This window comes from Podospora pseudocomata, chromosome 5, assembly GCF_035222375.1.
Source record: "Podospora pseudocomata strain CBS 415.72m chromosome 5, whole genome shotgun sequence".
Taxonomy (NCBI): domain Eukaryota; kingdom Fungi; phylum Ascomycota; class Sordariomycetes; order Sordariales; family Podosporaceae; genus Podospora; species Podospora pseudocomata.
This window is the reverse complement of record NC_085889.1, coordinates 3,690,011-3,717,217: the sequence shown is the minus strand read 5'-3', so window position 1 is coordinate 3,717,217 and position 27,207 is coordinate 3,690,011. Positions and strand designations below refer to the sequence as shown.

Here is a 27,207-nt window from a genome sequence, read left to right as displayed (position 1 = left end):
AAAAGTACCCCTACGAGCACTGATGATAGTACTGATTGATATTCTTACACGTAAACCCAGCCGCGCACCTGGTGCAACCAGAATAATTCTGCCCACCGCACTGCTGCCACTGCGCAGCCTCACACCCGCTGTCCACCGGCTCTGGCTGGGTCGGGGCCGGCACCTCCTCCACCACTGGTTCGGGTTGGGTCGTCACCGGACCTGATCCTCCGCTGCCGCCGGCGCAGGTGAAGAGGGGTGGGCCAGGGATGGTGTACTTTGAGGACGTGGTCATGGAGTAGATGTTGACCAAAATACCCGGGTCGTTGGACTTGTAGATGCCGGGGATGGAGTACGTCTTGGGCGAGACGGCGCCAGTCCCGCCGACGATGTTGATTTGGGCGCATTCCATCTACAAACCTGCGTTAGCACGATGTAAGAGGGGGGAAGGGGGAAGGGGGAAGGAGGAAGGGGACGTACATAAAGCTGAGCACCACCGGACGAACCAGCGCCGTGGAGAGCAATCATCTCGGCGCGGAGGAGGTATTGGCCCGGGGCGATGCAAGAGGGGATATCACTAGTACTGATATCAGCCACGAAAGCTCATACAACAGAGAAAGAAAAAATGGGGAGGAAACAAACATATAATGCAACCCAGCATTATTGATAACCTTGCTGGTCCCCCAATTCCCTCCGTTATAGCCATCCTCCTGAATCTTGAACCACCCCCCTCCAATCCCCGTGTCGGTCAGCGCATTGCTAACCTTTTTCAAATACGCCAACGTCGGCCCCTTGTGGGAAGCATCCATGACATTATTCGGCCCCGAAGTCAGCGTGTGCCTCCACACCGCTTTGACCGTCGTGCCTGCCTGGACGGTGATGACCTCATTCGACTTCATCGTCGGGTTTGGCCCCCCATTGCAGGCCAAGTCATTCGAGTTAACGTTGGTGATCGGGCCATCATAGGTGGGAGTCCGGATAGCGTGCGAGACAGGATACACCTTGCCCCCGGCATCGAGCTGGACAAAGATGGTATGAGCCGTCGCCGTGGAGGCAGCGGCAAGAAGGGACAAGAACTTCATCCTGGGGGCAGAGAAACACCTGGTGATGGTCAAGACTGAGCTGAGGAGATCAACATGGCAATGGCGTCAAGACAAAGAGTCTCTTTATAGCTTGTTTGCAGTCAAGCTCATCTTGGGTGTCAATGACACCTCTTGTATACAACTTGTCCAATCGCTGTGCTCCCGCCCATGTGCCGGGGTGTTTTGATGAATCTATTTACATGGCCAAGCCCTGGTTCCAGGTCGTTTTGTGTGTGCAGAGTTCCCGTGAAGTCATGTTGCGGCGTATCGAGGGCGGAAGGGGGAGGTCCGGATTGGGGGTGTTCAATTTATTTAGATGGGTTTTGCTCCCCAACCATGCCGAGCGGCTCGACAGCCCGAAGCAGCGCCGGTTCGTGGTTTGCGAAGATGCCTAAGAAGCAGGAGGGTTCGTCGGGTCTGTTGAAGAGTGGTGTTCTGGTCTATCTTTGGATGGTATGGCTCGCCTAAGAATCAAAGACACGTCATTCACCACAACAGGTGCTTTTCAAGCTTGAAGAAGAACATGTGAGATGCATTGATACTTGCGCGCAGGCATCAGACTCAGATGCGGCCACCACTGTTACTCACACGTGGACAGCAGCAGAGCAGATTCTTCGATGACTTGGAGCAATGGCGAGGCGTGGTCCACGATCATTGCGCCAGCAATAGCTGGTGACAAGAGATCGAGCGCATTGTTGAAGTTTCGATCCAGATCGAGAAAGCTCAAAGTTAACATTCTCAAAAACATTTGTGAAGTACCGGAATAAGATTTGCGGTCTTGTGATGGAGGAGGAAAAGGCAACAGTGATGGCTTGACCCGACTCTGGGTATGCTCTCTCTGATGCTGCTGTGAGACGCTACCAGGTGTCCAAAGGTGCCGGGTCCCGGAATGCACCTCAATGTTGCAGTTTCCTGGGGTAAAGAGGTGGATTTTGCGGGGAGACGTGTGCCGGCATCCCCAAAGTGCCGGTCTTGGAGTTCGGGAGAAGGACGAACGAGCGAAGGATTGCAACCTGTTTGTTATTTCTGGCAGCCCGGTTTCGATGTGGTCGGGCTGGTGCTATTGCCCAGGATTGATGTTTGCTACGTAGATGTTGGTTGTCGGACGTCCCCGTTCCTTCTCAATGCTCAAGAAATTGGTTGGGAAAAGGGCATCCAACACCACTTGAACCACATTTGCCCCTTCCTCATCAGGAGCAATCTCGTCACCGATTCATCATATTCTCCAAGATTTGCCCAACGGTTCGTGTCTTCTTCGTATCCCTATTTTCTGACCTCGGCATCCACTCACCATCCATTCGCTACAGAGAAAGGAGATTTGGATCATGCCCCCTTCGACCCCTGTTCTCCAACCCAACGTCCTCCAACCACCTCCATCACATACCCAATCCGTCACATGACCCAATGGCAGACCACCCCCAAGAATGCAAAGAATGCGTCTATCGAGCCCTAAGAAGTTGGAGAAAAGGGAAAAGCTAGCGACCGAGGTCGAGACCACGGCCGGCACTCCAATCACCAAAGATGGCTTCCGTCAAAGGTCAACCATGCGTCTTCGGGAGCCGTCCGAGTCCCTGGATTATTGCACAACGTAACGCACGTGTGGTCCATCCTGTCTCTCGGTAGCGCTACCCCGGATTTGCCCAGATCTGGGCAGATCCCCCTTCCGATACTTCACGAGTCATAATGCTGGGAACACGACGAACTCTGGAGTCTGGAGACTTCGATGAGTCCACTAACAACCTCATGATATCCACAGTGGACCTCGAGCTTTCAGCTTCTCTAATTCCTGCCTGTTTCCGCCCGTTTCTTTTGAGATTCCAAACCACCCAAAAAAAACAAAACAAAAAAAGACACTCTTCACGGGAAGTCGTCAACCCACGAAAACAAGCAGTCAGCCTCAATACTTGGCTCTGCCCTATTACCTCGGCTTCAGTACCATCGTGCCGAGTTCTAGCGACGGTTTCAACCAAGTCGGTGCTGCCAAGGGGAATCAAGAGCCATGGTCGACGCCACAGAGCGTCATGAACAAGCTGTTTGGCGTCGACACCCATCGTATGAGCCCGTCAACGACCTCACCATTCCCCCAGGCCTGCCCCCAAAGACCTGGCCAAGACAAGTCCAAGACTTTCCCCCGCACTCGTTCGAACCAATCGCAAGCAACGCCTGAACTCGGTCACGTCTCGGTTTGGAATCGTCGACATTTTAGCTTCCGCGCCTAACGCAGCCTCAAGACGTGCTAAAATGCGGAGAAAATTGGAGCCAACCTGCCACTGTGCCACTGTGGATTCTCGAGTCTGGGGAAGGGGAGACAAGCAGTGGACCTGTTTTCTCCGCAGTTCTCAACGAACACTGGGAAAGGGGGGGCGGCACTGGCGTGCGGCAAGGTGGCCGCGAGATGATTTCCGGTACAAACTTCACTTCAGTAGCCTGCTGCCGTCAGTCCAGCCTGCAGCACTACCGTACAACAAAGGACCAATAACGTTAGTCTGGTCTCGCCTCCACGTGCTTGGATGCGCACGCTCAACGGTGATGCCATCCTAATCCGGAAGTGAATTCCATCTGCTGAGATTCACCGAAGATCTGAGAGGCCACCAAATTCCCCCGCCAACTATTGCTCACCCCTTCCCAGAGTCTTGGTAAGAGGGTCCGTTCGTGGGAAACGGGGCCGGAAAACCTGGGGTTGGCTCCATCTGTCAAGGCGGGGAGGCGGGCTCGCCCCTCTGAATGTTGGGAAATGGAGCCCTTTGCTTACACGAAAGAGGCGGTCATCGCCGGTTCGATCTGGCCTGTACGAGAAAACAAAATACTGCGATAAGGAGGACCGGTGTGGGCTTTCCGACTGTTTGAGCGTTTGGAACTATCGGCTTGAGTTGGCAGGATGCGTGGAGCTTACTGGCATCATGGATCTAGAGTGGTGGTGTATAAGGCAGGCTTACTGTCCGACGTTGCGGCGCTGCGATAGGTCCGGCTCCTCTTGGCAACCACCAGCCTCGGTTTCTTTCGAGCAGAGAGCAAGGATGCGGTGTGAGTGACATGCAGCCGACGGTTGGATTGGACAGGGGACCTGGAACTTGGCCTCGACTTCAAGACCCTACCTACCTAGTGTGCTAGTGTAGCGTGCAGTCCAGCTCGATGGAGACGGTAGCTAGCTGACAGGATGCGGGGGAAATGGAGTAGCTATGGGGAGCTCTGACGGGGATGAGCAGAGTGCGAGTCGCTAAAGTCGATCAAGAATGCGACGGGGGCGAGGAATGGGTTGGGGTACATTAGACACGACTTTCCCATGCTGTCGTCCTTCCTTCTTCGTCCTCACCTCCTCACCCTTCACCAAACCTCGACCGCCCATCTCCCCCCCGTTTCAGCCAAACAGCTCTTCCAGTCGGAGACCAGAAGGGCACCGCAACCCCCCCCAACGACCAGGGAAGCATGAACTCCTCTTCGGAGAAGGTCGCCGCCGGCGAAGTCAACAACATTGAGAATGCTGACTCCAAGGCTGGCTCCAAGGCTGGCTCGGATGTCCACCGCTCGCCTGCTGACTTTGGCTTCACGCCAGAGCAGGAGAAGGCCATTCTCAGACGGGTCGATCGCCGTCTCGTCTTGACTGTCGGTGCCATGTACTGCATCTCGCTCATGGACCGTACCAACTTGGGTGCCGCCAACATCGCCGGCATGGGTGTTGATCTCGTCTTGATTGGAAACCGCTACGTGAGTTGCCATTTGTCTCTTGGGTTTTGGACTGCATGGCTAACATGATCGACAAACAGTCTCTCATCTCCCTCTTGTTCTTCGTCACCTACATCATCTTCCAGCCCCCATCCACCATTCTTGTCCGCAAGATTGGTCCCAGATTGCATTTGGCTGCCATCACTGTCTTGTGGGGTGCCGTCATGATTGGTATGGGTTTCGTCGTAAACTGGGAGCAGATGGCCGGCATGAGACTTCTTCTCGGTGTGTTGGAGGCTGGCTTCTTCCCCAGCGCTGTCTACCTTTTGAGCACCTGGTACACTAGATGTAAGTCAATCCTGTGTTATCATCATGGTGAGAACTTTGGGCTGACATGAAGAACAGATGAGGTCGGAAAGAGAAACGCCGTCTTCTATCTCATTGGTTCTTGCGCCAGTGCCTTTGCTGGTATCCTGGCTTACGGAGTGAGTTTCCCCGGATATATACGTGTCTTTGCATCAGCGAACCAGTAACTGACCGATCACAAACAGATCATGCAAATGAAGGGCCTTGCTGACATGAACGGTTGGAGATGGATCTTCGTCATTGAAGGTATCCTAACCTGCGTGCTCGGTCTTGTCGGCTACTGGCTCCTCGTCGACTTCCCCGACTCCAAGAGAGAGTCCTGGTCTTTCCTTGGCCCCACCGAGAAGGAGTGGATTTGCGCTCGTGTCAACGCCGACCGTGGTGATGTCAAGATCCAGGAATTCTCCATCAAGAAGTACCTCGGTGCCGGTCTCGACTGGAAGATTTGGGCCTACGCCATGATCTTCTTCAACACCACCACCGTCACCTACGCCCTCGCCTACTTCTTGCCCATCATTCTCAACCTCGAGCTCGGATTCTCGGTCGGCGAGGCTCAGTGCCTGGTTGCTCCTCCCTATGCCTTTGCCGCCATCATCATCTACCTCTCTGGCTGGATCGGCGACAAGTACCACGTCCGCGGCCCCGTCATTGTCGGAAACATCATCCTCTGCATGATTGGTCTCCCTATCATGGGCTTCGCCAAGAGCTCGGCCGTCCGCTACTTTGGCGTCTTCTTCGTCACCGCCGGCGCCAACGCCAACGTCTCGACCGCCCTGTCCTACCAGGCCAACAACATCCGCGGCCAGTGGAAGCGCGCCTTTTGCTCGGCCACCTTTGTCATGTTTGGCGGCATCGGCGGCATCGCCGGCTCGCTCGTCTTCAGAGGCGAGGACGCGCCCCACTACCGCCCCGGTCTCTATGCCTGCATTGCCACCAGCGGTCTTACTCTGATCCTGGTTGGCATTCTCAGCTTGAGCTTCTACCGGTCTAACAGCGCGGCCGACAGGGGCGAGAAGGAGCTTGAGGCTGATGGCGATGAGGATTATGAGCCTGGGTTCCGTTACACTTACTAAGTGTGTGTGTGTGTGGAATTTTGTGATTAATGATACCTGATTGATTGGAATAGGGATGATAACTATTGGGATAGCAATTGTTTGGAATTTTTTTAGCACTACCTATGTGAGGAGGATATACCTGATCGAGATGATGATATGGAAATATGGAAACATTTCATGTACCTAGCTCACGATGATACCGGGGCGGCGGCGCTGTTGATGCGAATGAGAAAGAGGTATCTGATGAATTTGCTGCTATTGAATATCTTTGTGCCTTGTGAACTTGTGAGAAGGGGGCTTAAACGATGATTATTATGTGAGGTGAGAACACTCTTGAAACTAAAATCACACACTCTATTGGAAAGAGGCATCCGAGGAAGACATTGTGGACGAGGGTGTTATTCCATGTGGCTGGGTTGGTTAGTAGAAGATGAGATGGCCAAAAATCTCAATCATTTGCTATCAAAATAGACAACAGACATGATAAAAGATAGACATGCCCGGCCAACCTAACATGAGCGGTATGAAACATCCACCCCCCTTTCGCAGCAAACAAAGCATACAACCTCACAAGTTAGCCACATTGCAAAGCAACGAAGAAACATCCATTCATGGTATCTAAAACACATCCGAAAAACTCCCCTGACTCAACCTTACCCACATGTTCCATACCCTTAGATAACCTCGCAAAAAATCAAAAGAAACTCTTCTTCAACCCCCCCAGCAACAACCCCCTCTTCTGCTCCTTGACCGTCTTGTTGACATCCTCCGCCCACCCGCTGCTCGCCTCCTGCAGCTTCATCATCGCATCGTCCACAAAGCTGAGCTTCTCCGCCCTCTCATTCACCTGCCTGACCAAATAATCTCCCCAGCCCTCTTGTTGTTGCTGGCTACTGCTCCCGCCGTACCCCCCACCACCAGCAGTAGCACGCTCCACCTCCTCAGCCCTCACCACCCTCTTCGAAGGCGGCCTCCCCTCCCCCCCGATCAACAAATCCAAATCCGTCGGACTGACATATTGCGTCCCCGAGATCCACTGAAGATTCGAAATCGTCGGTCTGGGGGGTAGTGTCCTCTCGGGCGAAATCAAACTATCCGTCGACACAGGGAGCCCTTTACCACTCCCATAAACGGGCATGACTGCAATCTCAGACGGTCCGTTCCACGCTATCAGCTCTCCCGTTTTTGATATCACGCACGACAGCGTCCGGGAGGGGTCCAGCATGGACAAACTTGCGCGGCCGACTTCTTTGAGCGACGGGATGGAATACGCCCTTGTGGTGCGGTCACCGAACAGACAGACAACCGACGGTGGGAGATTAGGCGGGTGGATGACTCTGGCAGAGTCGCAAAGCTGGTCGTCAAAAGATTTGGACGCGCCCTTGTTGGTGGAGGGTTTGAAAATCCGGATTTCGGATTGGGTTACGGCGACTAAAACGCCGGGGGTTTGGACGTTTGACCTCAAACCAGCGACCGACTGCCCCGTTGCTGTGGCCGGGGAACCAGTTTCCGAGTTGATCGGGCTGAGGGAAATGACCCTGTCAGCTGAGGTCTTGATGAAGCCGGCGGGTTTTGCCGTGTAAGATTGCCCTGACGGCAAGAGGCGGAACGTCGCAATGTGGCCTAGGTTTGTGCCGACGAAGCAGCAGATGGAGGAGTAGCTGTCTCCTTCGAGTGTCATGACGCCAAAGGAAATAGCCGTGGGGAATTCCAACTTGTTGTGGGAGGAGGAGGATTTCTTGAGGGAGAAGGACTTCTTTTCTTGGGTGATGAACTCGGTCACTGGGGAGGTGTAGATGACGGATGGGCCGCGGAGGTCGATTATGCTGAAGTGTCCTCCTTCTGATCCGACTGCGATGAACCCTACGTCTGAGACGCAAAGCGCCGAGATGGGACCTTGTGCCATCTCGTAGAGCACAAAGGGTTGAAGACCCTCTTTGAGTGAAGGCTCAGCCCTCGTACTGATATCCGTCAGTCCTCCAGGCTTTGGATCCAGCGCCGTCGTCGCATCCCTCCCATGAAACTTATTAACCCCCCACTTGTAAACCACCACCTCCCCCGTCTTCGTCCCCGCGGCAAACTCCCCCGTCCCCTCGGCCATATGCACCTCACTGACACTCACATCCTCAAACCTCCCCACCGCCCTCGCCACATCAACCTGCAACTGCCCCGAGTTCTCAACCTCGTCCGCAAACCCGACATCCCATATCCTCACCGTGCTATCCGCGTGCGCCACCAAAATCACATTCCTCACATCCACCATCTTCCTCCTCGTATTGCCCCCCTTCCCCCCCTTCAGTATCGCCTCCCCCTGGCTCCTCATTTCTACCATCCCCAACCACCTCTCCCTCCCCACACTCGCCACCCCAATCCTCTGCACAAACGGGTGCACAAACGACAAGCTCGGATGCAGCATGTTCGTCGGACTAATCGCCCACCCGGACGGGAAACTCATAGTAATCAACTCCCCAGAGCTCAACATGGCCATAACCGCAAGCGGATCCTGCGCCCCATCAAAATACGGACTCTGTCTAGGGATCAACACATAATCCACCACCTCTGCGCCCGGCGGCATTTCCATCACCACCCTCTCCCCCCTCCCCTTGACGTACCCCCCCAAAACCTCCCACGAACTCGTCGCATAAACCGGCGTAGGCCCCAAATCAAGAAAACTTATCCCCCTCTTCCCGCTCTGCTGCTCCCCCTTATCCCATCCCCCCTGCACCACCAACCCAGTATCATCCGGATTGTTCCCCTTACAAGCCCACTTCACCCTCCCCAACGGCACCCTATCCCTCTTATCTCCCTCCAGATCATCCAACGACCCATAAACATCCCTCACCCCAACCACCCTCCCCTCCTTCACATCCCAAAAAACCATCACCCCATTCTCATACCCCCCCATGAGAAAAGTCCCCGACGGGTGCCAAACCACATTCGTCAACTTCACCTTCCCCCTCATTATCATCATCCCCCCAGTCGGCGGCGGTTCATACCACCTCTGCACCCCCCCCATCTTAAAACTATAAACCCCCACCACCCCCCCGGCATACCCCACAGCCAGCTTCCCGATATCCCTCGGATGTATCGCCATAGCCGCCACCCCCGCCCGATCCCCAATCATCTCCCTCGGGTAAACCTCCTTCGCCAAATTCCCCAACCGGAACGGCACCGGCCTCGCTCGGTCAAGGTCATAAACTTGCACATCCCCCGAAGAAGACGCCGACCCAACAAAAGCCCAGTCAAGAGCAGGATCAGTGACCAAACTAGAAACTTTAACGTAGCTGTACTTTGACGTCTGGGTGCAAGTCTCCAAATCCCACAAGGCAACCTCGTTGTTCGAATCAAGTGACACCAACGAATGATTCACAAAGGCGAGCTGTCGATAGGAAACCCCCCCGGAGGGATTGGGAGGTTGGAGGATCCGATGGACGCGGTCACGACCAAAGACGTAGATTTTCCCCCTGGGAGAAAAGGTCGATGGGGATGTGCCGACCGCGAGGAGGGATTGGATTGGGTCGTAGGCTAGACAACTGATTATCCCGCAAATATATCCCGTTAGATTTGTCTTCTGGCCGACGAGATGAAGGGATGGGATATAAAAAAAAAAGAAAAAAAAAGAAGGGGAGGAGCGTACCTAACCTGGGAGTTGATCCCATATCTGGCCAGCTCGTCAGGGTTAAAACTCCCCGGTAGCAGCCCGGCAGACAGGTCGGTCGCAACACCGCTCTGTTTGGCTCGTAAAAAGGACGCCATATTTACTGTCGCGCCTCTTCTTGTTTGATGTCAAGGGTTAATGGAAAAGGAGAGGAAGTGGGAAAAATCCCCAAAGGTTGGAGAACAACTTTCTCGCCGGAAACAGCGGCACATCCCCCAAGACTCCAGGTCTCAGCATGTGCTCGGCACGGCGGGGCACACACACCTGTGACGAGCGGCCACTGACGTTTTTGGTGGGGTTACACTTTGTTGCGAGATCCTTGGCGCGATAGATGCATGACATAAGCTGGACCCTAGCTTGAACTCCAACCCGTTGCTGTGGTGAGAGTGGTGGAAAAAGGGGTTATATAAATACTCACCTACCTCTCCTCATCACCACTGAATCTATCCGTACCACATCACACATATCACCAAGTCGTCACCACATCGCAAATCACACTGAAGCAGACACGAGGATTTTCAAAAAGCAACGATGGATTTGCAGGATGCTATAAGCTTCCTAACACCTGTTTGTCCTCCTTTACTCTCCGAAGTCAAATCCTCAGCCAAGGTCTTCCGCGGTCAGAGGCTCTCCCATCGACTTTCCTTGCATTCTCGCCCGAAATGTCACTCCCCCTTGATAGTCGTCGTGGAACCATCTCCCCTACTGCCAGGCTCAATATACATGATATAATTACAAAATGACATGGTGTGATGTCATGGTGGTCGTCGTTTAGACGAACCACATACCCGCCTCGAACGCCTCCTTGGCCCCGGGCTTGGCCTCCCGTCCAAGGGGCATGAGTTTGGGGCAGATCTTGTCGCGCTCGTCGCTCTGGGAGGTCTGGCTGTCCTTCTGCCTGGCCTTCCTGGCCTTCTGCAACTTGGCATAGTTGCCCAGAGCCGCGCGGAGGATACCATGCTTGACGTCCTCGGGGACACGGTCGGTGAAGAGGCCCATCTCGTGGGGACGCGCGCGGTTGCTCACCAAGTGGGCATAGTACACGGCAGGGTGTAGAGACACCGGAGTGGTGGACCGCACATACTGGTAGCACTGGTGATAGATCATCTCCTGAAGCTTGGCAGGAGGCAGCTTGACCTCGTCGTGCAGAACCGTGTAGTGAACAGGGCGCGCCGTGCCCTTGATGGCCACATGGGAGCAGAGGTAGAAATCGTACTGGAAGGGGTGGGTGACCTCACGCTCAACCAGGGTGCCCGGGAGGGCGTTGCCGTTCTTGTCCGCCGCGTTGCTGTCGGGGAAGAAGCGGATGTGGTGACGCTTGGTGGCAATGATGATGGTGAAGAGTGGGGCGGCAGCCTTCTCACTAGCCATGGCCGCCTCGAACGCCTTCTTCATGGCCGGGAACTCGTGCTGCATGACGTGGCCGTACTGGCCCTCAGAGACACCGTCGCGCATGTAGAATACGCGCTTGGGAAACGTACCGTTCCGCTGGCGCCACTGTTTAATCATGGGCTGCAGCATCTGCATCATGTTGTAAGGCTGGATAATCTCAACCCGCCAGCCATTGGTCTGGGCACCAGCGGCGTACTTGGTGGCCGCCTTGTCCATGGAGACAGTCATGGCAGCAACCGAAGGCGACAGATGACCAGCAGCGCCGTGAGAAACATCAGCACCAATAAACATGGTAGGCGTGTTGTCAAAGTGCGGCGCCACAGAGTTGGGCTTGAGCGGCTGCCCAGCCTGAGTCTTGACGGCCACGGCAGTGCATCCACCTAGCTTGGCATTGACCTTCAAGCAGACGTTGGAACAGTACTGCGCCTGGCCCTTCCGGACCTGCTGGAGGTTCAACATCTGCGTCGGCATGGCATAGCGGCAGTCTGAGCTGCGCTTCAAGCGCTCGTAGTACCAAGCCGACTTGTCCTTGAGGATGAAGAAGATGATCTGAGGGTTCGCATTGAATTTCTTGCCGACCGTATGCCAGGCATTCTGGACGACTTCGGTGTACTGACTGCCCTGGGCCCGGAAGATGATGGGGTCATTTTGGATCCGCCCACCGTGGCCCTTGTAGATATTGGACCAGTTCTTGTAGAAGGCGGCGACAGTGGGCTGGTCACAGCAGTCCTGGGTAACGCAGATGCCCCACGACTTGAGTGGCTGTGGGTTGGGCTCAATGAACTTGAGCCCACGAAGATCCCAGCGACCACTCAGTCCGGGATTGACGATCTTGTTGCCGAATGAGATGCCGGGGTTGGGAATGACACGGGCTTCGACCCTGGGCATGGTGCTGTCCATCTGGATGCCGAATTGCTTGAGGAACCTGTCATTGCCCCACTGGAGCTGGGCAACCATCTTCTCGATCTGCATCTTGCGCTCCTTGGGAGCCTGGACAGCAAACCGCAACATCTTGGTGGTCATGTCTCCATCAAGCTTGAATGGGTAGGGGCAGAAGCGCTCCACCTCGCAGAGCTCCATGGGAAAGTACCCGGCCTTGTTGGTCTCAATCAGAGGCAGCTGCCAGAGACGAAGACGTTTCTTGTAATGAAGCTCGTAGAAGTCGTAAATGGACATCTCGGAGGTGGTGATCTCCTGCGTGACCTCATTGAATTCCTTGCGCTGAAAAGTGACCTTCTTGGCCGACGCACCCTCCTGACCATACTTTGGCTCAAACACGACGCCCTTGACCCTGTAGATGGGGGAGGGGATCAGGTTCCCATTCTTGTCCTTCTTGCCGCGATGAGTGACCCTGAAGCGAAGATTCGCCAAGCGGCGAAGAGCCTTGAGCCCGGCAGACATGCCCCATTTGCCGTTCTTGTCCTGGACAGGCTTGACAAACTGGAAGAACTCATCAGGCTTGTGGGGACCGACATTGGGGCACAAGTTGATGACCAAGTGGCGGGCCAGCTGAGCCATGTTCTGACCAATGAAGTAGGTGTTGTTGGCGACGTCGACATTGACGCCGAGGCCCTGACCCCCGGTGATGTTGGACGAGTTCAGGCGAATGGCAGAGTAAATGCCCTTGATGGCCTCGGTGAGAGCGTTGAGAGGCATGCTCTCAGAGCTCTGGGGGTGGATAAGCGTACGCTTGTTGGCGATGAAACCGAAAACCCTAGTGGGACCAGCACGGAAAACTTGGTCCAGAAAAGCTAGGTAGATAACATGTTTAGCTTTTCCAATAGCACAGCATAAACTTCTGAACATGTGACAACTCACTGATAGTCTCCAGAACCACATTGTCCCAGCCCATCTTGCCAGCCAGATAGGCATTGATCGCCTCCAGGTTCAACTGCTTGGTCTTGGTGATGGTGATGAAAAGCGGCTGGGGCTTGCCACGCGAGCCATCCTCATTCTCGCGGAGGTCTATCTGCTTCTTGACAGCCTGATTGCCAATGTCGTTGCGGGACCAGAGGATCTTTCCACCATCATACAGCCAGTCGCCCGACTTGCCTTCGGGGGTCTTGAACTGCTTCATGTGGGCTTGCAAGGTCGGGTTCTCCCAGCACTTGCGGAAGACCACATTGGCATCGGGATTGGGGGAAACGTCAAGCTGCAGATGTGTGTTAATGATGAGCACAAGACGATGTTCCCTGTCAAGAGTTGCTTACATTGTACTGGAAGATGGTGGGCAGCTTGGCAACCTTGATGCGGTACTGATTGATAGCGACATTGACCTTGCGGGCCTTGGCATCGTCGTTCCAACCAGGGCGGCTGGCAAAGGGGTGGAATTTGTCTAGATCCTCGACATAAGCCTCGGGGGTGAGATCAATGCGCTTCTCAACAGCCTTGGTGTTCAAGTCCTTGAAGTCGGTATGCTTGGGGTAGGAAGGCAAATCCTTGGGGTTGAACTCCTGAGTGTCATCCATGGCGACGATGGGCTGTAAGGAATGGAACAAAAGAGTGTCGTAGCTGTTGGCTTCTTGTCGAAGAAGAAGAGAGCGAGTTGCCTATAAGGACTGTTGCGTTGCTATGTCAATCGCTATCTGTGGATCAAAGCGGCCAGGAAGAAGAGAGAAGAGAGAATGAGAGGGCCGGGGGGCAGCGGGAGAGGTTATGTAGGAGATGGCAGAGGATGGAAGGAGAGAGCGACAATCAATCACAGATGACTGGACAGAGACTGTTTGGGGGTTTGGGGGTTTGGAGGTAAGGGGAGAGCGAGTTTTGTGAGGTGTGTGTAGTAGATGCAAACAGATCGAGACAAACAGGCAGCAAGGCTACCCCAGTGAAAAGGCTCAATGAGTGCCCATGAGTGCCGAGAACAAGGGGGGAAGGAACGAGCTGGGTAGGCACATGCACGATCCCCACTTGCTGGGTGTGCCTGATGCAGCGACCCGGTGTGAATCGGTGCTGATCAGTGCTGATTGTTCCGACAGAGAACGTGCGACCGAGTGATGATGTGGTGGTGATGTGTGATGTTGGGGAATCATGCCAAATGGCGATGGCTTCAAGAACGTACCTTTTGGTGGATGCCGAAGCAAGTCGCGGTTTTGCTACCACGGAAGGGTAGACTGAAGAGGGTTTGATAGAGGGATGTCAAAGTTTGATACCGCTCTGGGTTGAAGGAGAGTAGAGAATGAAGGTAGCCGATGGCTGAGGTTGAAGATGAGAGTGGGTTGTGAGAGGAAAGGTTGTGGGAGTTGTGAGAGTTGTGGGAGAGGAAGCCCTTACTTTATACCCAGGAATTGAGGGCCCAGAATTCCTAATCAGCCCCCCACTGAGCAATGATCAGCTGGAGCAAGTTAATATCGGAGGAAGAAGCGGGTAATGGTTGTTGTAAGCAGCGATAACAGCCTTGGAAGACAAAGGAATTGCTCTTCTGTTTGATAGGCAAGTGGGGGGACGCGTATGACGCCAGCGAGGTTGGTGATAGGGCTTCCTTTGTTGGTTGGCGATAGGACTCTCTGCTCCGAGAGGCCTACGTGGGAAAGACGGAAGGAGTGTTGAGGGAGCACATCAGACTATTCATCATCACGGCCACCGTCGGCACAAGAGCTGGAAGAGCGAGCTATCTTGAGGCGGAGAAACCACATCACCATCACCCATCTCTGAACATCATGTATCTTCCGTGGTCTCCCTTGGAGCGTCATTCCGGACCACAGGAGAGAAAATACTCTGCTCCCTTCCCATCACACCACAACAGAGAAAACTAAACAACCTACCTGCTCCCTCACCTGGGAAAAGAAACTTCTTCTCTTGACCCGCACAGTATCATAAATTGCAGCTGGAATCACCTCCTCCCCGTACACTTAAGGCTACCCGATCACTTGAAATTTCTCAACTCTTCTGTGGAACACTAGGGCAAGGAACTCGAGCCAAGTTCTTTGCTTCCTCTCTTAAGCATAGGCAGGTACCACACACACTGAGTGTATAAAGAAATTAGGTATCATAAAGGTTATATTTGCCTGGCCTGTTGAAGACACTGTGAGCATTTCCAGACGTTTAGTAGACCACAGTGCAGTCCACTAATGTATCTATCCCAGTCCCAATCCAAAGCCCGTATTCTTCCCTGAAAAGATACCACGCGATATTGGTGATGAAAGCATTCCCAAAAACACTCAACAAAACAGAAAGTGTTGAGCAATCCCAGCCCCCAATTCCATCCCACCCCTCCTCTCCAACATCTTACCATCCGTCTCCTCCCCAAAAGAAGACCAGTCGTCAAAATAAGCCTATCCCACAACCCCTGTACAACCCGACATGAGACAAAAGTATCTTGGTTCTACCAGTCTTGACACCAACCCCTGCCAAGACCAGCCCCTTTTTCTGGTCTCGGCTGACTAACATTTCGGCCGGACAACGACAACCCTCAAGTAAACGAAAGGGATCTTTGTCAGTGACACTTTCACTGCCTGCCTTAGATGGATAGCCTAGCTTGGATGACATTTTTGTGTTTTTGATCATGGAGAAGGGGTTGACTGTATTATGAGTGTCACATGTCAGGTCATGTCACATTTCCACTACTGATATTCAGTCAACAGGACATAATATATCGCACATGTCACACATAGACATATGCTCACTGAGAGTGGGAGCTCGCACTCCCGGTCACAAATATATGACAGTTGATCACCGCTGCAGGACATCCACCATCTGGCGCAGACAGACTCTCTCACGAGAAGAACTCACAAGCCACTGAAAATGAGTCCATCATCACCATCCAAAAGACCTTGAAACCTCGGAAAGAACAAAACATCTACAATTCACCCGCCCCGTCCAACCTACTACACTATAGTCAAACCTGTATATAACGATTCGATTGGTGTGAGGAGTCTCATCGTTATATAAGAAATATCGCTATTTGAAACACTCCCTTTTTACACCGTTATTTTTAACACACAATAAAAGCTGAAGTAATTAAAGAATACTCCAAATATTATTTGTCAAAATACAGCTTTTGTTTGTGGATTTTATATTGTATCTGAGCTCTGTAGCATATAGGGCCTCAGAGGCAATACGATGGCTTAGATTAGCAGTGCTCAGGGACCACGGTTGCCGGAGCGGAACTCGGCGCCCTAAAGCAACCCAAAGTCCCGGAAAGCCGAGCGCTAAGGCTAGTGCCCTGCAACGGTCAAACGGTAGTGTAACGTGCCTGTAACGTGGCCTGTAACCTTATTTTAACCAGCGCACTTAGCGGGCTTTCGGGCCCGGGAACGGAGTCAGCCTCGGGGAGCGAGTGGAGGACCGACGGCTTATAAGACCTCTGCCTCACACCCTGTTCACTGTGATATTTCTTAGCCTATAAGTTCAATCAATATATTGGTTCACCACACTTATCAGTGCCTCACAAGCCTATATTGAAATAGTGAGAAAACACATAAATACAACAAGACACCACAAATATACCCTCAACAGGTCTCTGAATAAATACACCTGCGTGACAGTGGCTCGCTCGCAGGCCGCACTTCACGCAGGACAAAGAAAAGACACTATGGGTTCGCAGGCCACATAATAAGCACCGGATTGGCCTGATCAGAGGGCCAGAATTGCCTGCACGCGTGCAAGGCACAAAATACAAAGAAACAAAAGTCGATGTCTTCTCTAAAATAGAATGTCAGAAGCAGACCGCTGATATACATGACCCCTGAACTCCCGAATCCTCCGAGAGCTCCACTTTCTCACCTCTCTGATCTGAAAGACCGTAGGCCTGTGGCCGCACCCCAAACTAATAATATAAGTTATAACCGTTAATATCTAGACTATTGTGATTGAGATAAGATGTAACGGCGGGGCTGCAGGACAACGGGACGCTCACCTCTTGGCAGAGCTGAGCCGGCTCAGTAGGCTCAACAACTGAGCGTGGTAAGCCAGGATGGATCACCACCGCTCACCACTGAGCCATGTGAGCTAGGTACAGAGGTACCTGGAGGATTGAGGTCTATATATACGGAGGAACTGGCTGGTGTAGATAGACAGTTCCGCAATATGCAATACAAGTCACAATCGTTGGTATTCAGGCTATTGTGATTGAGACAAGCCATTGTTGTACACTGTTTAGCTGTACCGAACCAGGATTGTTCAGAAGTGCTTTCAACCAGTATCCCTTTCAGAGGTTCTGGATAGGAGTTCGTCACAATAGGCCTATAATATTACAATAATTTCACTGCTCAATTTATCACTCTGGCTCATATAAAATAGGTTAGTTTAGCAATTTCGATCGGTACGTGAGAAAAATCGCTATGGCTCGAATCGTTATATACAGGTCGGGCTGTATCTCTCCCAAAATCCCCCATTTAACTTTTGCCCCCAATCCCAACCACAAATGCACCACCTTTAGCCTTCCCCAAAAGAAAACTCCTATCCTATACAATATGCACCTCCTCAGAACGCCATGATGAACCCTCAATCCCCTCTACCTTCCCCAAGAAATAATTATATTCCCCAGCTACAAACCTCCCCTATCGTCTCAATACCCCCCACCATAACCTCCATACCCCGGTGGAGGAGGTGGAGGAGGCAAACCCCCAAACTGATACCCGCCGGCGCCCTGCCCAGGTACCGCAGGAGGAGGCTCATACCCCGCTCCACTCCCGGCGCTCCCCGGCCTGAGACTACTCTGTCTGTAGCCTTGCCCCTGCCCCATCACCAACCTTTGTTGTCCATACGGACTTCCCGCCCTTGGGGCCGGAGAGTCCCTGTTCCCATATCCACCACCGTAGCTCCCAAAATCGGTGGAAACATTTCTGTGGTGTGGGTTCTGGCTTGGATTGGCGTGGGCTTTCCAGACGTGGTACTCTGGTACGTTCGTCGACTGGAGCAAATTGACGACCTTGTTTGGGTTCATACGGTGGTAATCGTAGGCCTCAGCCCGGGGAATTAAGCCGAGGAGGAAGGTGATGTCCCGAGCGATAGGGGCAGGGGTGCTGCTATAGCTCGCGCCTCCAGCACTTCCCTGCATACGACGCTGCTGGTCCAGTCTACGGCCAGCTGCTCCTTTTAGGGGGGAGGCGCCACGGACGAACTCGGTGTTGTAATCGTTTCTCTGAATCTTGCGAGGCGGGTTTGACTCGTCGTCGTCCAGGGGAAGAGGACGTTTGGGGGAGTTGGTAATTGTTGGTCGGAATTGAGGCGCAGGGGTGGGGCTGTTGCGGATGGAGATGGGTTGTTGTGGTTGATGTTGTTCAATCGAGGGCATCAAACCAGGTGGTTGTATTTTCGGCCGGAGCTGAGCCGCAGGAGAGACGATAACTCTCGCCGTGATAGGGTCGAACTTTTCGGTTGAGAAGCGCGCCGAGAAGTGAGAGAGCTTCGGGTCCTCCGGGAAAAGCTCCGCCATGCGTTTCTCCAGTTTGGAAATCTGGGCGAGTTCACCAAATTGGGACTCGTACTTGTGGAAGTAGACGTAAAGCTGTTTGGCCTTGTGTACGTTCTCCGGCTTGGAGGTTAGGCGAGAGACGACACGCTCGAAAAGGACGCGGGCATCTGTGAGATGGTTAGCCATGCGTGGGAAACTAAAGAGGGTGAGAAACTTACTGGTAAAGTCATTCAAAGAATGTAGATACTTGATGTGCTCCAACGCAAAATCTTCATCCTCCGGAAACAGCTTCGCACCACGGTCAAAAATCTTTCCACCAGCGGGCTCCTTGTAAATTGTCCACTCCATATGTGCAACAGCCGCATAAACATCGCTGGTGAGCCGACCGCGCTGTCTAGCGTCCTGGAAGACCTGCCTCATACCGCCCATCTCCGTGTTCGCCTTGCCCTTGCCCTGAATCCGCCTCATGGCCCGGATCAGAGCAATCCAGACAAACGAGATGGTCTTTGACAGCATCTTGGTCTGCATAGCAGAAACCTGCTGCACCGCCTGTATCTGCTTCTCCGCACTGGCATCCATCGCCGGCTTGGTCGACCCCTCACCCTCCTCCTCATCATCTTCATCATCATCAGACCCGCTAGACGAATTATCCCTCGCAGTCGCCTTCTTGGCCGCCTCCTGAATCTGAGCAATGTGAGCCGTCTCACGGTCTTTCACCTTGTTGATTATATCATACAGCGTGTCAAGCACCTTGTTGTAGGGAGCGCGCACAGCCTGACCAAGCGCAATCTTGGCCTTGTCGTTGTCCTCAGTCTGGTGAGTGGATTCAATGTAGTCACCGTACCGGAGTGCAAGGAGGACGCTCTCTGGGTTTGCTTCAATGCCACGAATCAGAAATTCAAGACCTGTGGACACGTCATTTTTTTGGTCGCTAGTTTTTGGCTTGTCATCAATAATGTTGTTCTCAAAGCACCACTCGGCCGCATCCAGCCACATCTCTGGCCAGAACCTCAGCGCCATCAGGGCCTGCCGGTAAACATAGAGAATGCGCTTCTGGTAGAGGCCAGGCAGCTTCTCGTCCTCCTTGAGGTAAAGAGGATCAGACTTCTCCCACGCGATCCACCTCTTCCAGATCTCAACTTGCTCCATGTACTCCTGGTACCCGTCAAAGTGAGCAGCGGCTGGGGGAAGAACGGGGAGGGTCGTCCGCTGCAGACCACGGGTGGTGTTCTCGAGGGCGATGTAGGCACTCTTGGCCGTCATGTAGGACGGCGACCGTTCGGCGAGGTTCTTGCGACCGTTGGGCTTGTTCAGGCTCATCTCGAACTGGTCATACTCCTTCCACAGGTTATTGACGTTAGCGATGGGCACACAAATAGCCTTCTGGTAAGCGGAGCGGATCTGATCCATCTTCTTCAGATCTTCCCACTGGCTTCCTCCCAGGGTGCCAGGCCCAGACTTGAGAAACTGAATGTAGTCGGCCCAGATCTTGCCGGAGTCCTTGTCGAACCCGATGTTGTTGAGCGCGAAATCGTACGCTTGATAGACAATTTGGCGAGCATTCCCATCGTTGAGGTCGTTGCGACGGCGGACATAGTCGAGATACTTTGTCCAGAGGGCGAGGTTCGGTGTGGATATGAGAGCAGTGCTGAAGATGCGCTCAGCCTCGTTGAAGTTATCGGTTTCGAGTTCCATCTCCAGCCATTGCACCCAGACCTCGGCCTATTCCATTGTTAGCATTGCGTTGTTGAGGCAGGGGGCGCAAGAGACATACCGCCTGAGGAAAGATGGCCAGGAACCGCTCGTAAGTCTCTCTGGCCTGGGCAATGTTGCCTCTGCACCGGTGCTCGGCCATCAACGCGAGCCATGCGTCCAAGGCTCCGCGAGGGTCTTCTGTAACTCGCTTCTCGAGTTGGGCGACCTTGTCGACAGGTACCAAAATTGGGGTCTCGGTAGGTGGGCTAAGGGAGCCATTGTTCGGCCCGTCGGCGGTCGGGGCGTCGGCCATTGTGCAATGTGAAGATGTTGATAATGACCTGAAGGTCTCGGTCAAGGGGAAGGAATCGCTGCCGCAATTGGCAAGGCTGCCGAGATCGAAAGTGATGATGCGCCGATATCAAACGGTGGTGATGGTAGAAAACTCGGATCAGTGCTGCTTGGGGAAACCGCAATTGGGGTAGGTAGGTCCACCGTTGATGAGAGACACAGCACTTGTGATGGCGATAGAGGCGGGAAGAAAGGGTGGGTGGGAGCAAGAAGCTAGCGAAAAGAAGAAGAAAAAGATTACGCAGAGTCACTGAGAATCGTTGCGTCGCATGGATCACAAGAGACGGAGATTTTGACCAGCAAGGCCTTTTTTTTTTTTTTTTTTTGGCAGCGCACACAAAGAACTGGGGGACTGGGGACTGGGAGTCGCGCAGTAAGCAGGACCCAGATATTGAATGTAGGCTGTGCTATTCAAGAGAGGATGCTGCTATTGTTCTCAATGATGCCGTTGTGGAGCAAAGTTGTTGTTATTGTTGTTGTGGTTGTTGTTGTCGCCGTCGTCGAATATTTATAGTTCGACACACGTCTTCAAGGTGTGATAAGAGATGGACAAGAGATGGAAGCGCGACTACATGCGCTTGGTTTTCTTTCTGCCAAGCTGTGGCTCAATGTGGCTTGTGGATAGATGGGCCTGGGCCAGGTGGCACACACAGTGGGGAAGCGGGAGACAGGACAGTGGGGAATTGGGCGGCAATTCGCTGACCTAGTTAGGAGCCCAGGAGACGCGACTCCCTGGCTGGCACTCTACGCGACCCTGAGAGAGCGACACGACTCAACAGTCAATGCCCCCCCGTGGCAGCGCGACGGAGCCTGTGCCTCTGTGTTTGATGAGTTCAAGCTGAAAAGTGCCCACCTTTTTGCCCACCCAAAACCAGACAAGACGGGACTGCGTTGCCATCCAGTGACCAGAATTAAAAAAGGTCGAAGCGCTGTCCATTCAAAACAAACAAATCTCTGTTTCCTTCTTAGCGCCTTTCCTGTTGCCCTTCCCTTCTTTTTCCCACCATCACCGCCCAACCATTTTCCACTTTCTCACCACCACCACCATCACCAACTACGCACAGCAGGCGCCGACTCTGCTTTTCTCTCTCTCTCTCACACACACACACACTCACTCACTCTCTCTCTCTCTCTCTTCTCTGGATTCAACTGTTTTATCTTATTTGGAAACACAAACTCAAAATGTCTGTCGTCACGCTTCTCGGCGTCAATGTGGCCAACAACCCCGCCAAGTTCACCGACAAGTACCTTTTTGAGATCACATTCGAGTGCCTGGAGCCACTTGAGAAGGGTATGTTTGCAACTTTTTTTCCGACTTTTGTTTCCACCCATATCTAACCCTCTTATCTCAAAAACACAGACCTCGAGTGGAAGCTCACCTACGTCGGCTCCGCCCAAAGCGATTCCCACGACCAGGAGCTCGACTCCCTCCTCGTTGGCCCCATCCCCGTGGGCGTCAACAAGTTCGCCTTTGAGGCCAACCCCCCCGACACCAAGCTCATCCCCGACGACGAGCTCCTCGGCGTCACCGTCATCCTCCTCACCTGCGCCTACGACGGCCGCGAGTTCGTCCGTGTTGGTTACTATGTCAACAACGAGTACGAGTCCGAAGAGCTCCAGAACGACCCCCCTGCCAAGCCCATCATCGAGAAGATCAAGCGCAACGTGTTGGCTGAGAAGCCACGTGTGACTAGGTTCAACATTAAGTGGTATGTTATATTTTACAGTTTGCGACAGAGTGGGGCAGGTTGCTAATACGACTTGAAAAAAATAGGGATTCCGAGGCTACTGCTCCTGCCGAGTTCCCTCCTGAGCAGCCTGAGGCCGATTTGGTTGCTGATGAGGAGGAGTATGGTGCTGAGGAGCTTGCCGAGGAGGAGGAGGCTGAGCTAGCGGAGGAGGCTGCTGCCGTTGGCGAGGCCACTGGTGCTGATAAGGATGCTGCCATGGAAGGCGTTGAGGGCGAGAACGGTGCTGTTGACGAGGAAGAGCTCTCCGATGACGGCAGTGTCGACATCGAGGGAGAGAGTGAAGACGACCTCGAGGAGGAAGAGCTTGACGGCGACGCGATGGAAACTGATGAGATGGAGGTCGACAAGCCTGCCGTTCCTGCCGCTGGCGCCCCTTCTGGCGCCCCAGCCCCCCAGGCTGATGCCATGGTGCACTGAACCGCCCTTGAAGGGTTGGGAGTGCGAAGGAAACATAAAGCAGGAATATGATGTGACGGATAATGACTGGGGTTAGAGCGCCTGGGATATGTGTTTGTCATTTTTGCAAGCGGGACTGCGGGAGGTTTGGAGGCATTTCGGAATTCATACCCTAGACGTTCTGCTGCTGTTGAATTGATCACATCGGCTGGCGATGGTTTCTGTCGCATTCACGTTTAATTTCTGTCTCACGTGCACTTGTGCACAATATCTGGATAAGGCATTGTCGAGCCGACCACTGACCAGCAACCCCTTCCTCCAGATCTAAAAAAGCTGATAGGTAACTGGGGATGTCCAACCTGACAGTCGATTCGGTTCAGTACCTTACTTCTTGTATCTTGCTATTTATTTCTGCATGTTCAACATCCACATACCACCTGTCCCCAGAAATAAGACCTGTCCCTCTCCAACAACATCGCGATATGTCCTGCCCATTGCCCCCCACGACTCTTCCAGGTCCCCGACTATCTCCCAAGCCGCCTCCGGCTTAATAACGGGCATCCAGTAAAACTCGAGAGTAATTCGCAGCATTCCGTTGTCCGGTATCCTCTCTGCGCCCAAGCATTTAAACCCACAAAACCCCCTTGCCCAGAAATTGCGTGGTGTTGGGTCATCAAGCATGACTACATTCCACCCGCTATCATCTGTGGTTGTTCTCGCCGCGGGGAACAGCTTCCTGGGTATCTCCCTCTCATCCTTCAAACTAATCCCTCTTGGTGAAAGTGTCATAGGGTAAAAGAACCCCCAGCCGTAGCACACCAAACACCACTTGACCAGCGTCCGGTTCCGTGTACCTTCCTGGTTCAACAACCCCCAGGGGATAATCCTATGGCTTGCCGCATTCTCCTCCAAGGGGCGTTAGAACGGCGATGTTCCATCCGGAGGACCCAGAACACGTCTCAACTCTAGCGGTGTGTGCAGCAGGTTAAGACCACCAAAGCTAACATCAAGTTGCTCGACCACGACCACAAGTTCAGAAAATGCGGCACCTGGAATTAGAATTGCCCCAGCCACCAAGCACTAAAGTGTCGGAATCTGTCGGTCCAAAGGTGGTGGAGATCACCGAGGGCCAGCCCAATCCAAACAAGGCCGCTCGCTGCAAGTTATTGAACCGTCCCCTTGGCCAAAACTGCCTCCTCCGCATTCGGTTCCTGTGAGATCAACCTTGTGCAAATGCTCTTTCCAAAAGTCCTCGAGGTTGTCGATTAACTTTGGGCGACCAGCAAGATGGTCGACCGGTGGGGGCGAGAATCGCAGAGTGTCGAGTTGGCTGCGGCGGTCGTCTATAGTAGAGGTGGGCAAGAGCCTTAGAAGGCGGTAGTACTTTGATTGGCACCATGGCGAATGGTGGGAATAATGAGTTTGAGAGATACTCGGGGGAGCTACCTCTTTGGCTTCCGATGGTGGGATGATGTTTTCGTGGGAATGTTGGGATGTAGCTCCCAAAAGCTAAAGAGGCAGCTCCCCTGAGCATCTCTCATATTGAAGTTATATCCTCGCTTGTATTTTGTAAATACTGAGCTTTACCATGCCTCATCCAACCCTCTTCTCCCTCCCAACCTCACCCTTCTCCATCCTTAAATCCAGCGACTCCTCTCTCCTCCTCCAGTTCGGCATTCTCCACCCCCAACCCCAACCCCAACCCCAACCCTTCCGCACCCCCCTCCCAAACCACCTCCCCTCTCCCTCCCCCCCCAACCCCGTCTGCGCCCTCCTTACCTCCCCCCCGCCCCCGATCCCCGTTCCTGATAATGATGATATAAATGCCTCCTATCCCCCCCAAACCCCGTCCCCCCACCCCACCCACCTCCCTCTTCCCTTCCCCTTTCCCTTCAGCCCAAACACTCTCCCCCCACCCCCTCACCCACCCCCACCCCCTCCTCACACTATCCATACTCTGCAACACCAGAATCAGCACAAAAACGGTACACACACCCCAACAAGCGTAACCCCAAACCTCCAATCCTCCGGCTCAATCTCCAACGTCGTGATACTAAACACCCCAACCACAAACGTCAACGGCAAAAAGACCATCGACACGCTCGTCAGTATCTTGATATTCTTCCCCTGCTCGATAGCCCTCCTGCTCTCCTTGACCGAACTCCCACTGAACAACTGCTCCCTCAGACTCCTAATCTCTGTCCTCGTGGCCTCATTCCTATCATACACCACCTTCAGCTCCGAAACCGCCTGCTCCAGGTCCTGACGCAGAATATCCAGTTTGCCCAGGTAGTCGCCGCCATTGCTGGCACAAGGCCACAGCGTCGGGTGTCTCCCCTCCCAAAAATCCCTCGTGAAGTTATTCACGTACGCCGCGCTCATGGATTTGATGCCTTCATTGATAACCCCCAGCGTGTTATACGCCCAGAAATACCGCCGCGAGTAGGTAAAGTGCGAGTCTTCAAACAGGAGCTTGTCCCGAAGCCGGACGTCAAACATGAACTGATTCGGGGGCGTGATCAGTTTTGTTATCGACTCGTTCAGTTCGGTGTAGCGCTTGATCGCGTCGCGGTATTCCAGCCTCAAAGCATCCAAAAACGCGTGCGGCCCGTTGAGAAAGTGTTTCTGCGTGCCGTCGGAGCGGATGGTGGGGAAGGGGGAGTGGTGGTCGTCGGGAAAGTACTGGATGTTGACCAAATGCCAGGGGGCAAAGGTGCTGTACAGGTTCCCCGACTTGGTCTTGCGTTTTGCCCGCACTTTGACCTGGGAGGAGACGGGCCCGGAGAGGGAGAGGGCGAGGATGGAGGAGCATTCGGTTATGTCTATGTGATCCGGCGAGCGGTGGTCTAATGGGCGGGGATCAAAGGGTTGCCAGGGGGTGGGGGGGTGGCCCGAGGCGATGATGGTGTAGTATTTGAAGACAAAAAAGAAGGAGCGCTGACGGAGGGGAGTGGGCTCGATGGAGCGGTTGAGGTAGGCTTTGGTTTTGCCTTTGTTGCCGGCGGTGGTGACGAGGTGGGAGAGGAGCTCGTCCATGTCGAAGTGGTCTTTCATGGTGAGATGGGTGGCGGCGAGCATGACGGGGGTGGGTTCTTGGAGAATTCTTCAGGGCGGTCAGCACAAGGGGTCTTTGATGATGGGATGAGGGGTGACTGACGATATCCTACCGACGGCGTTCCCGTCGGCGTTGATAGTCTTCAGAACGGGCCAGACGGATATGTCTCTATTATCTCCGTTCTCGTCCCCATGATTGGGACAGGCTGAGCCTTTTACAAGACAAAGTGGACGTATCTGAGTGGGCACGCCGTCTCTATCGACCTCATATATCTGATAGCTGGTGTGTTCATATTTGGTGCCCTCTCCTGTCTCGAACGATGTGAGCAGGTTGGCGGGTGTCAACTCGTCCCTCCTCTCCCATGCGTCTGCCAGGGCAATTATGGTGCCTGATGTGGATCCATCTTCGGTTGATTTAATGGATTGGAGATGTGAGACGAGCTCTTCCTCGGTCTTCTCTATGCTAGGCAATGCCTCTATGACACAGGACGGCGTCGATTGCGAGCTGCTGCTGCGGGAGGCAGGCGGACTGGTCAAGGTGAGAAAGTCGGGGGAGTGTTCTCTCTTTGGGATTCCATCATTGATGAGTGTTGGTCGTGATCTCGGAGACTCATTTGTGAGCCGGCGAGCGGATGTAGTGACGGCAGACTGAGGAGGTGCGTTGGAGATGGTGGCAACTCTTTGAAGAGTGGAGGCGGGCCAGTCAACACTCGATGGGCGAGGACGCTGAACCGGATTGGACTGCGCTTCTCGATACTGATGAAGAGTTTTGATGGATTGCTGAAGAAGCTCCAATGATTTGAGCAACTCATCCACACGAGAGTTTTCCATGTTTCGCAGTAGTGATCAAGGTGCTGTTAACAGACCGAGTGAGCGTATAGCTCAAGTTGGAACATGAGAGAATACCACATACTCCAAGCAGACCATCGTGAAAAGGCGGCCATTTATTGTGGCCAGGATCCCCTTCACATCTGCTCAAACCGGTCAGTCATGGTCAGCATGGCTCCCTCCCAGCCTTGTCCGCCCTCCATCGACGGGATAATGCAGTAGCAAGCCGGCGTGGGTGATGAAACCAAACATTGGATGGAAAACGTGGGACAGCAGCGAATGGCAGTCTTTGAAACAGTCCAGCCGCAATGGAGGCTGTCGTAATTGTGTGGCACCCTCACCACAAAATAATTAAGACACTAAAGTAGGTTAACATGGGTTGGAGGATAGTCCATAGGCCTTTGAAGATGGTTTGTAGACCTTCAAAGACAGTTAACAGGCCTTGAAAGATCGTTCAAAGGCCTATTAAATTACCTTTGAGGTATAGTTCATAGCATGATATGGGTTAACTTACTTTGGAGTCTCATTTATTTTGTGGGCAGGGTGTGCGGGTGGCATCAGCCAAATGTTGGTGATCTCCATG

The 27,207-nt window shown here is 53.5% G+C and overlaps 7 protein-coding genes across 7 annotated transcripts; 2 read left to right on the top strand and 5 right to left on the bottom strand.

The window, feature by feature from the left end:
* Positions 1 to 10: 10 nt before the first annotated feature.
* QC762_508940 (uncharacterized protein) lies at positions 11 to 3,951 on the bottom strand (the record flags this gene model as incomplete). The annotated part of the gene is made up of 3 exons (XM_062891308.1): positions 622 to 3,951; positions 460 to 562; positions 11 to 391 (listed from the first exon to the last, which is right to left on the bottom strand). The coding sequence occupies exons 1-3, from the start codon at positions 1,059 to 1,061 to the stop codon at positions 11 to 13; spliced, it is 924 nt and encodes a 307-aa protein (XP_062742640.1). The 5' UTR covers positions 1,062 to 3,951.
* QC762_508930 (uncharacterized protein) lies at positions 1,981 to 6,424 on the top strand. Its single transcript, XM_062891307.1, has 5 exons — positions 1,981 to 2,303; positions 2,369 to 4,766; positions 4,826 to 5,072; positions 5,130 to 5,209; positions 5,276 to 6,424. Exons 2-5 carry the CDS (start codon positions 4,488 to 4,490, stop codon positions 6,161 to 6,163), a joined length of 1,494 nt encoding a protein of 497 aa, XP_062742639.1. The 5' UTR covers positions 1,981 to 2,303; positions 2,369 to 4,487; the 3' UTR covers positions 6,164 to 6,424.
* A 415-nt stretch (positions 6,425 to 6,839) lies between these two features.
* On the bottom strand, positions 6,840 to 10,093 carry SRO7 (Lethal(2) giant larvae sro7; the record flags this gene model as incomplete). Its single annotated transcript, XM_062891306.1, has 2 exons — positions 9,783 to 10,093; positions 6,840 to 9,678 (listed from the first exon to the last, which is right to left on the bottom strand). Exons 1-2 carry the CDS (start codon positions 9,899 to 9,901, stop codon positions 6,840 to 6,842), a joined length of 2,958 nt encoding a protein of 985 aa, XP_062742638.1. The 5' UTR covers positions 9,902 to 10,093.
* Positions 10,094 to 10,283: 190 nt separating this feature from the next.
* Positions 10,284 to 14,616, bottom strand: ago1 (Protein argonaute). The gene is made up of 5 exons (XM_062891305.1): positions 14,466 to 14,616; positions 14,254 to 14,387; positions 13,406 to 13,753; positions 13,014 to 13,347; positions 10,284 to 12,946 (listed from the first exon to the last, which is right to left on the bottom strand). Exons 3-5 carry the CDS (start codon positions 13,661 to 13,663, stop codon positions 10,575 to 10,577), a joined length of 2,964 nt encoding a protein of 987 aa, XP_062742637.1. The 5' UTR covers positions 13,664 to 13,753; positions 14,254 to 14,387; positions 14,466 to 14,616; the 3' UTR covers positions 10,284 to 10,574.
* A 2,850-nt stretch (positions 14,617 to 17,466) lies between these two features.
* On the bottom strand, positions 17,467 to 21,167 carry RNA14 (mRNA 3'-end-processing protein rna14). Its single transcript, XM_062891304.1, has 3 exons — positions 20,324 to 21,167; positions 18,768 to 20,271; positions 17,467 to 18,716 (listed from the first exon to the last, which is right to left on the bottom strand). Exons 1-3 carry the CDS (start codon positions 20,555 to 20,557, stop codon positions 17,701 to 17,703), a joined length of 2,754 nt encoding a protein of 917 aa, XP_062742636.1. The 5' UTR covers positions 20,558 to 21,167; the 3' UTR covers positions 17,467 to 17,700.
* Positions 21,168 to 21,255: 88 nt separating this feature from the next.
* ASF1 (Histone chaperone asf1) lies at positions 21,256 to 22,991 on the top strand. Its single transcript, XM_062891303.1, has 3 exons — positions 21,256 to 21,886; positions 21,956 to 22,304; positions 22,370 to 22,991. Exons 1-3 carry the CDS (start codon positions 21,778 to 21,780, stop codon positions 22,761 to 22,763), a joined length of 852 nt encoding a protein of 283 aa, XP_062742635.1. The 5' UTR covers positions 21,256 to 21,777; the 3' UTR covers positions 22,764 to 22,991.
* Positions 22,992 to 24,684: 1,693 nt separating this feature from the next.
* Positions 24,685 to 26,627, bottom strand: QC762_508880 (uncharacterized protein; the record flags this gene model as incomplete). Its single annotated transcript, XM_062891302.1, has 2 exons — positions 24,685 to 25,845; positions 25,900 to 26,627. The coding sequence occupies 2 exons, from the start codon at positions 26,625 to 26,627 to the stop codon at positions 24,714 to 24,716; spliced, it is 1,860 nt and encodes a 619-aa protein (XP_062742634.1). The 3' UTR covers positions 24,685 to 24,713.
* Between the last annotated feature and the right edge of the window lie 580 nt (positions 26,628 to 27,207).

Coding starts and splice junctions, on each gene's coding strand:
- QC762_508930 (XM_062891307.1), top strand. CDS start 4,488: ATGAACTCCTCTTCGGAGAAGGTCGCCGCCGGCGAAGTCAACAACATT. Junction 5,073..5,129: donor GAGCACCTGGTACACTAGAT/GTAAGTCAATCC, acceptor CATGAAGAACAG/ATGAGGTCGGAAAGAGAAAC. Junction 5,210..5,275: donor CTGGTATCCTGGCTTACGGA/GTGAGTTTCCCC, acceptor GATCACAAACAG/ATCATGCAAATGAAGGGCCT.
- ago1 (XM_062891305.1), bottom strand. CDS start 13,663: ATGGATGACACTCAGGAGTTCAACCCCAAGGATTTGCCTTCCTACCCC. Junction 13,348..13,405: donor CCACCATCTTCCAGTACAAT/GTAAGCAACTCT, acceptor ACACATCTGCAG/CTTGACGTTTCCCCCAATCC. Junction 12,947..13,013: donor TGTGGTTCTGGAGACTATCA/GTGAGTTGTCAC, acceptor TTATCTACCTAG/CTTTTCTGGACCAAGTTTTC.
- RNA14 (XM_062891304.1), bottom strand. CDS start 20,557: ATGGCCGACGCCCCGACCGCCGACGGGCCGAACAATGGCTCCCTTAGC. Junction 20,272..20,323: donor TGGCCATCTTTCCTCAGGCG/GTATGTCTCTTG, acceptor ACAATGGAATAG/GCCGAGGTCTGGGTGCAATG. Junction 18,717..18,767: donor TTCTTTGAATGACTTTACCA/GTAAGTTTCTCA, acceptor ACCATCTCACAG/ATGCCCGCGTCCTTTTCGAG.
- ASF1 (XM_062891303.1), top strand. CDS start 21,778: ATGTCTGTCGTCACGCTTCTCGGCGTCAATGTGGCCAACAACCCCGCC. Junction 21,887..21,955: donor CCTGGAGCCACTTGAGAAGG/GTATGTTTGCAA, acceptor TCAAAAACACAG/ACCTCGAGTGGAAGCTCACC. Junction 22,305..22,369: donor ACTAGGTTCAACATTAAGTG/GTATGTTATATT, acceptor TGAAAAAAATAG/GGATTCCGAGGCTACTGCTC.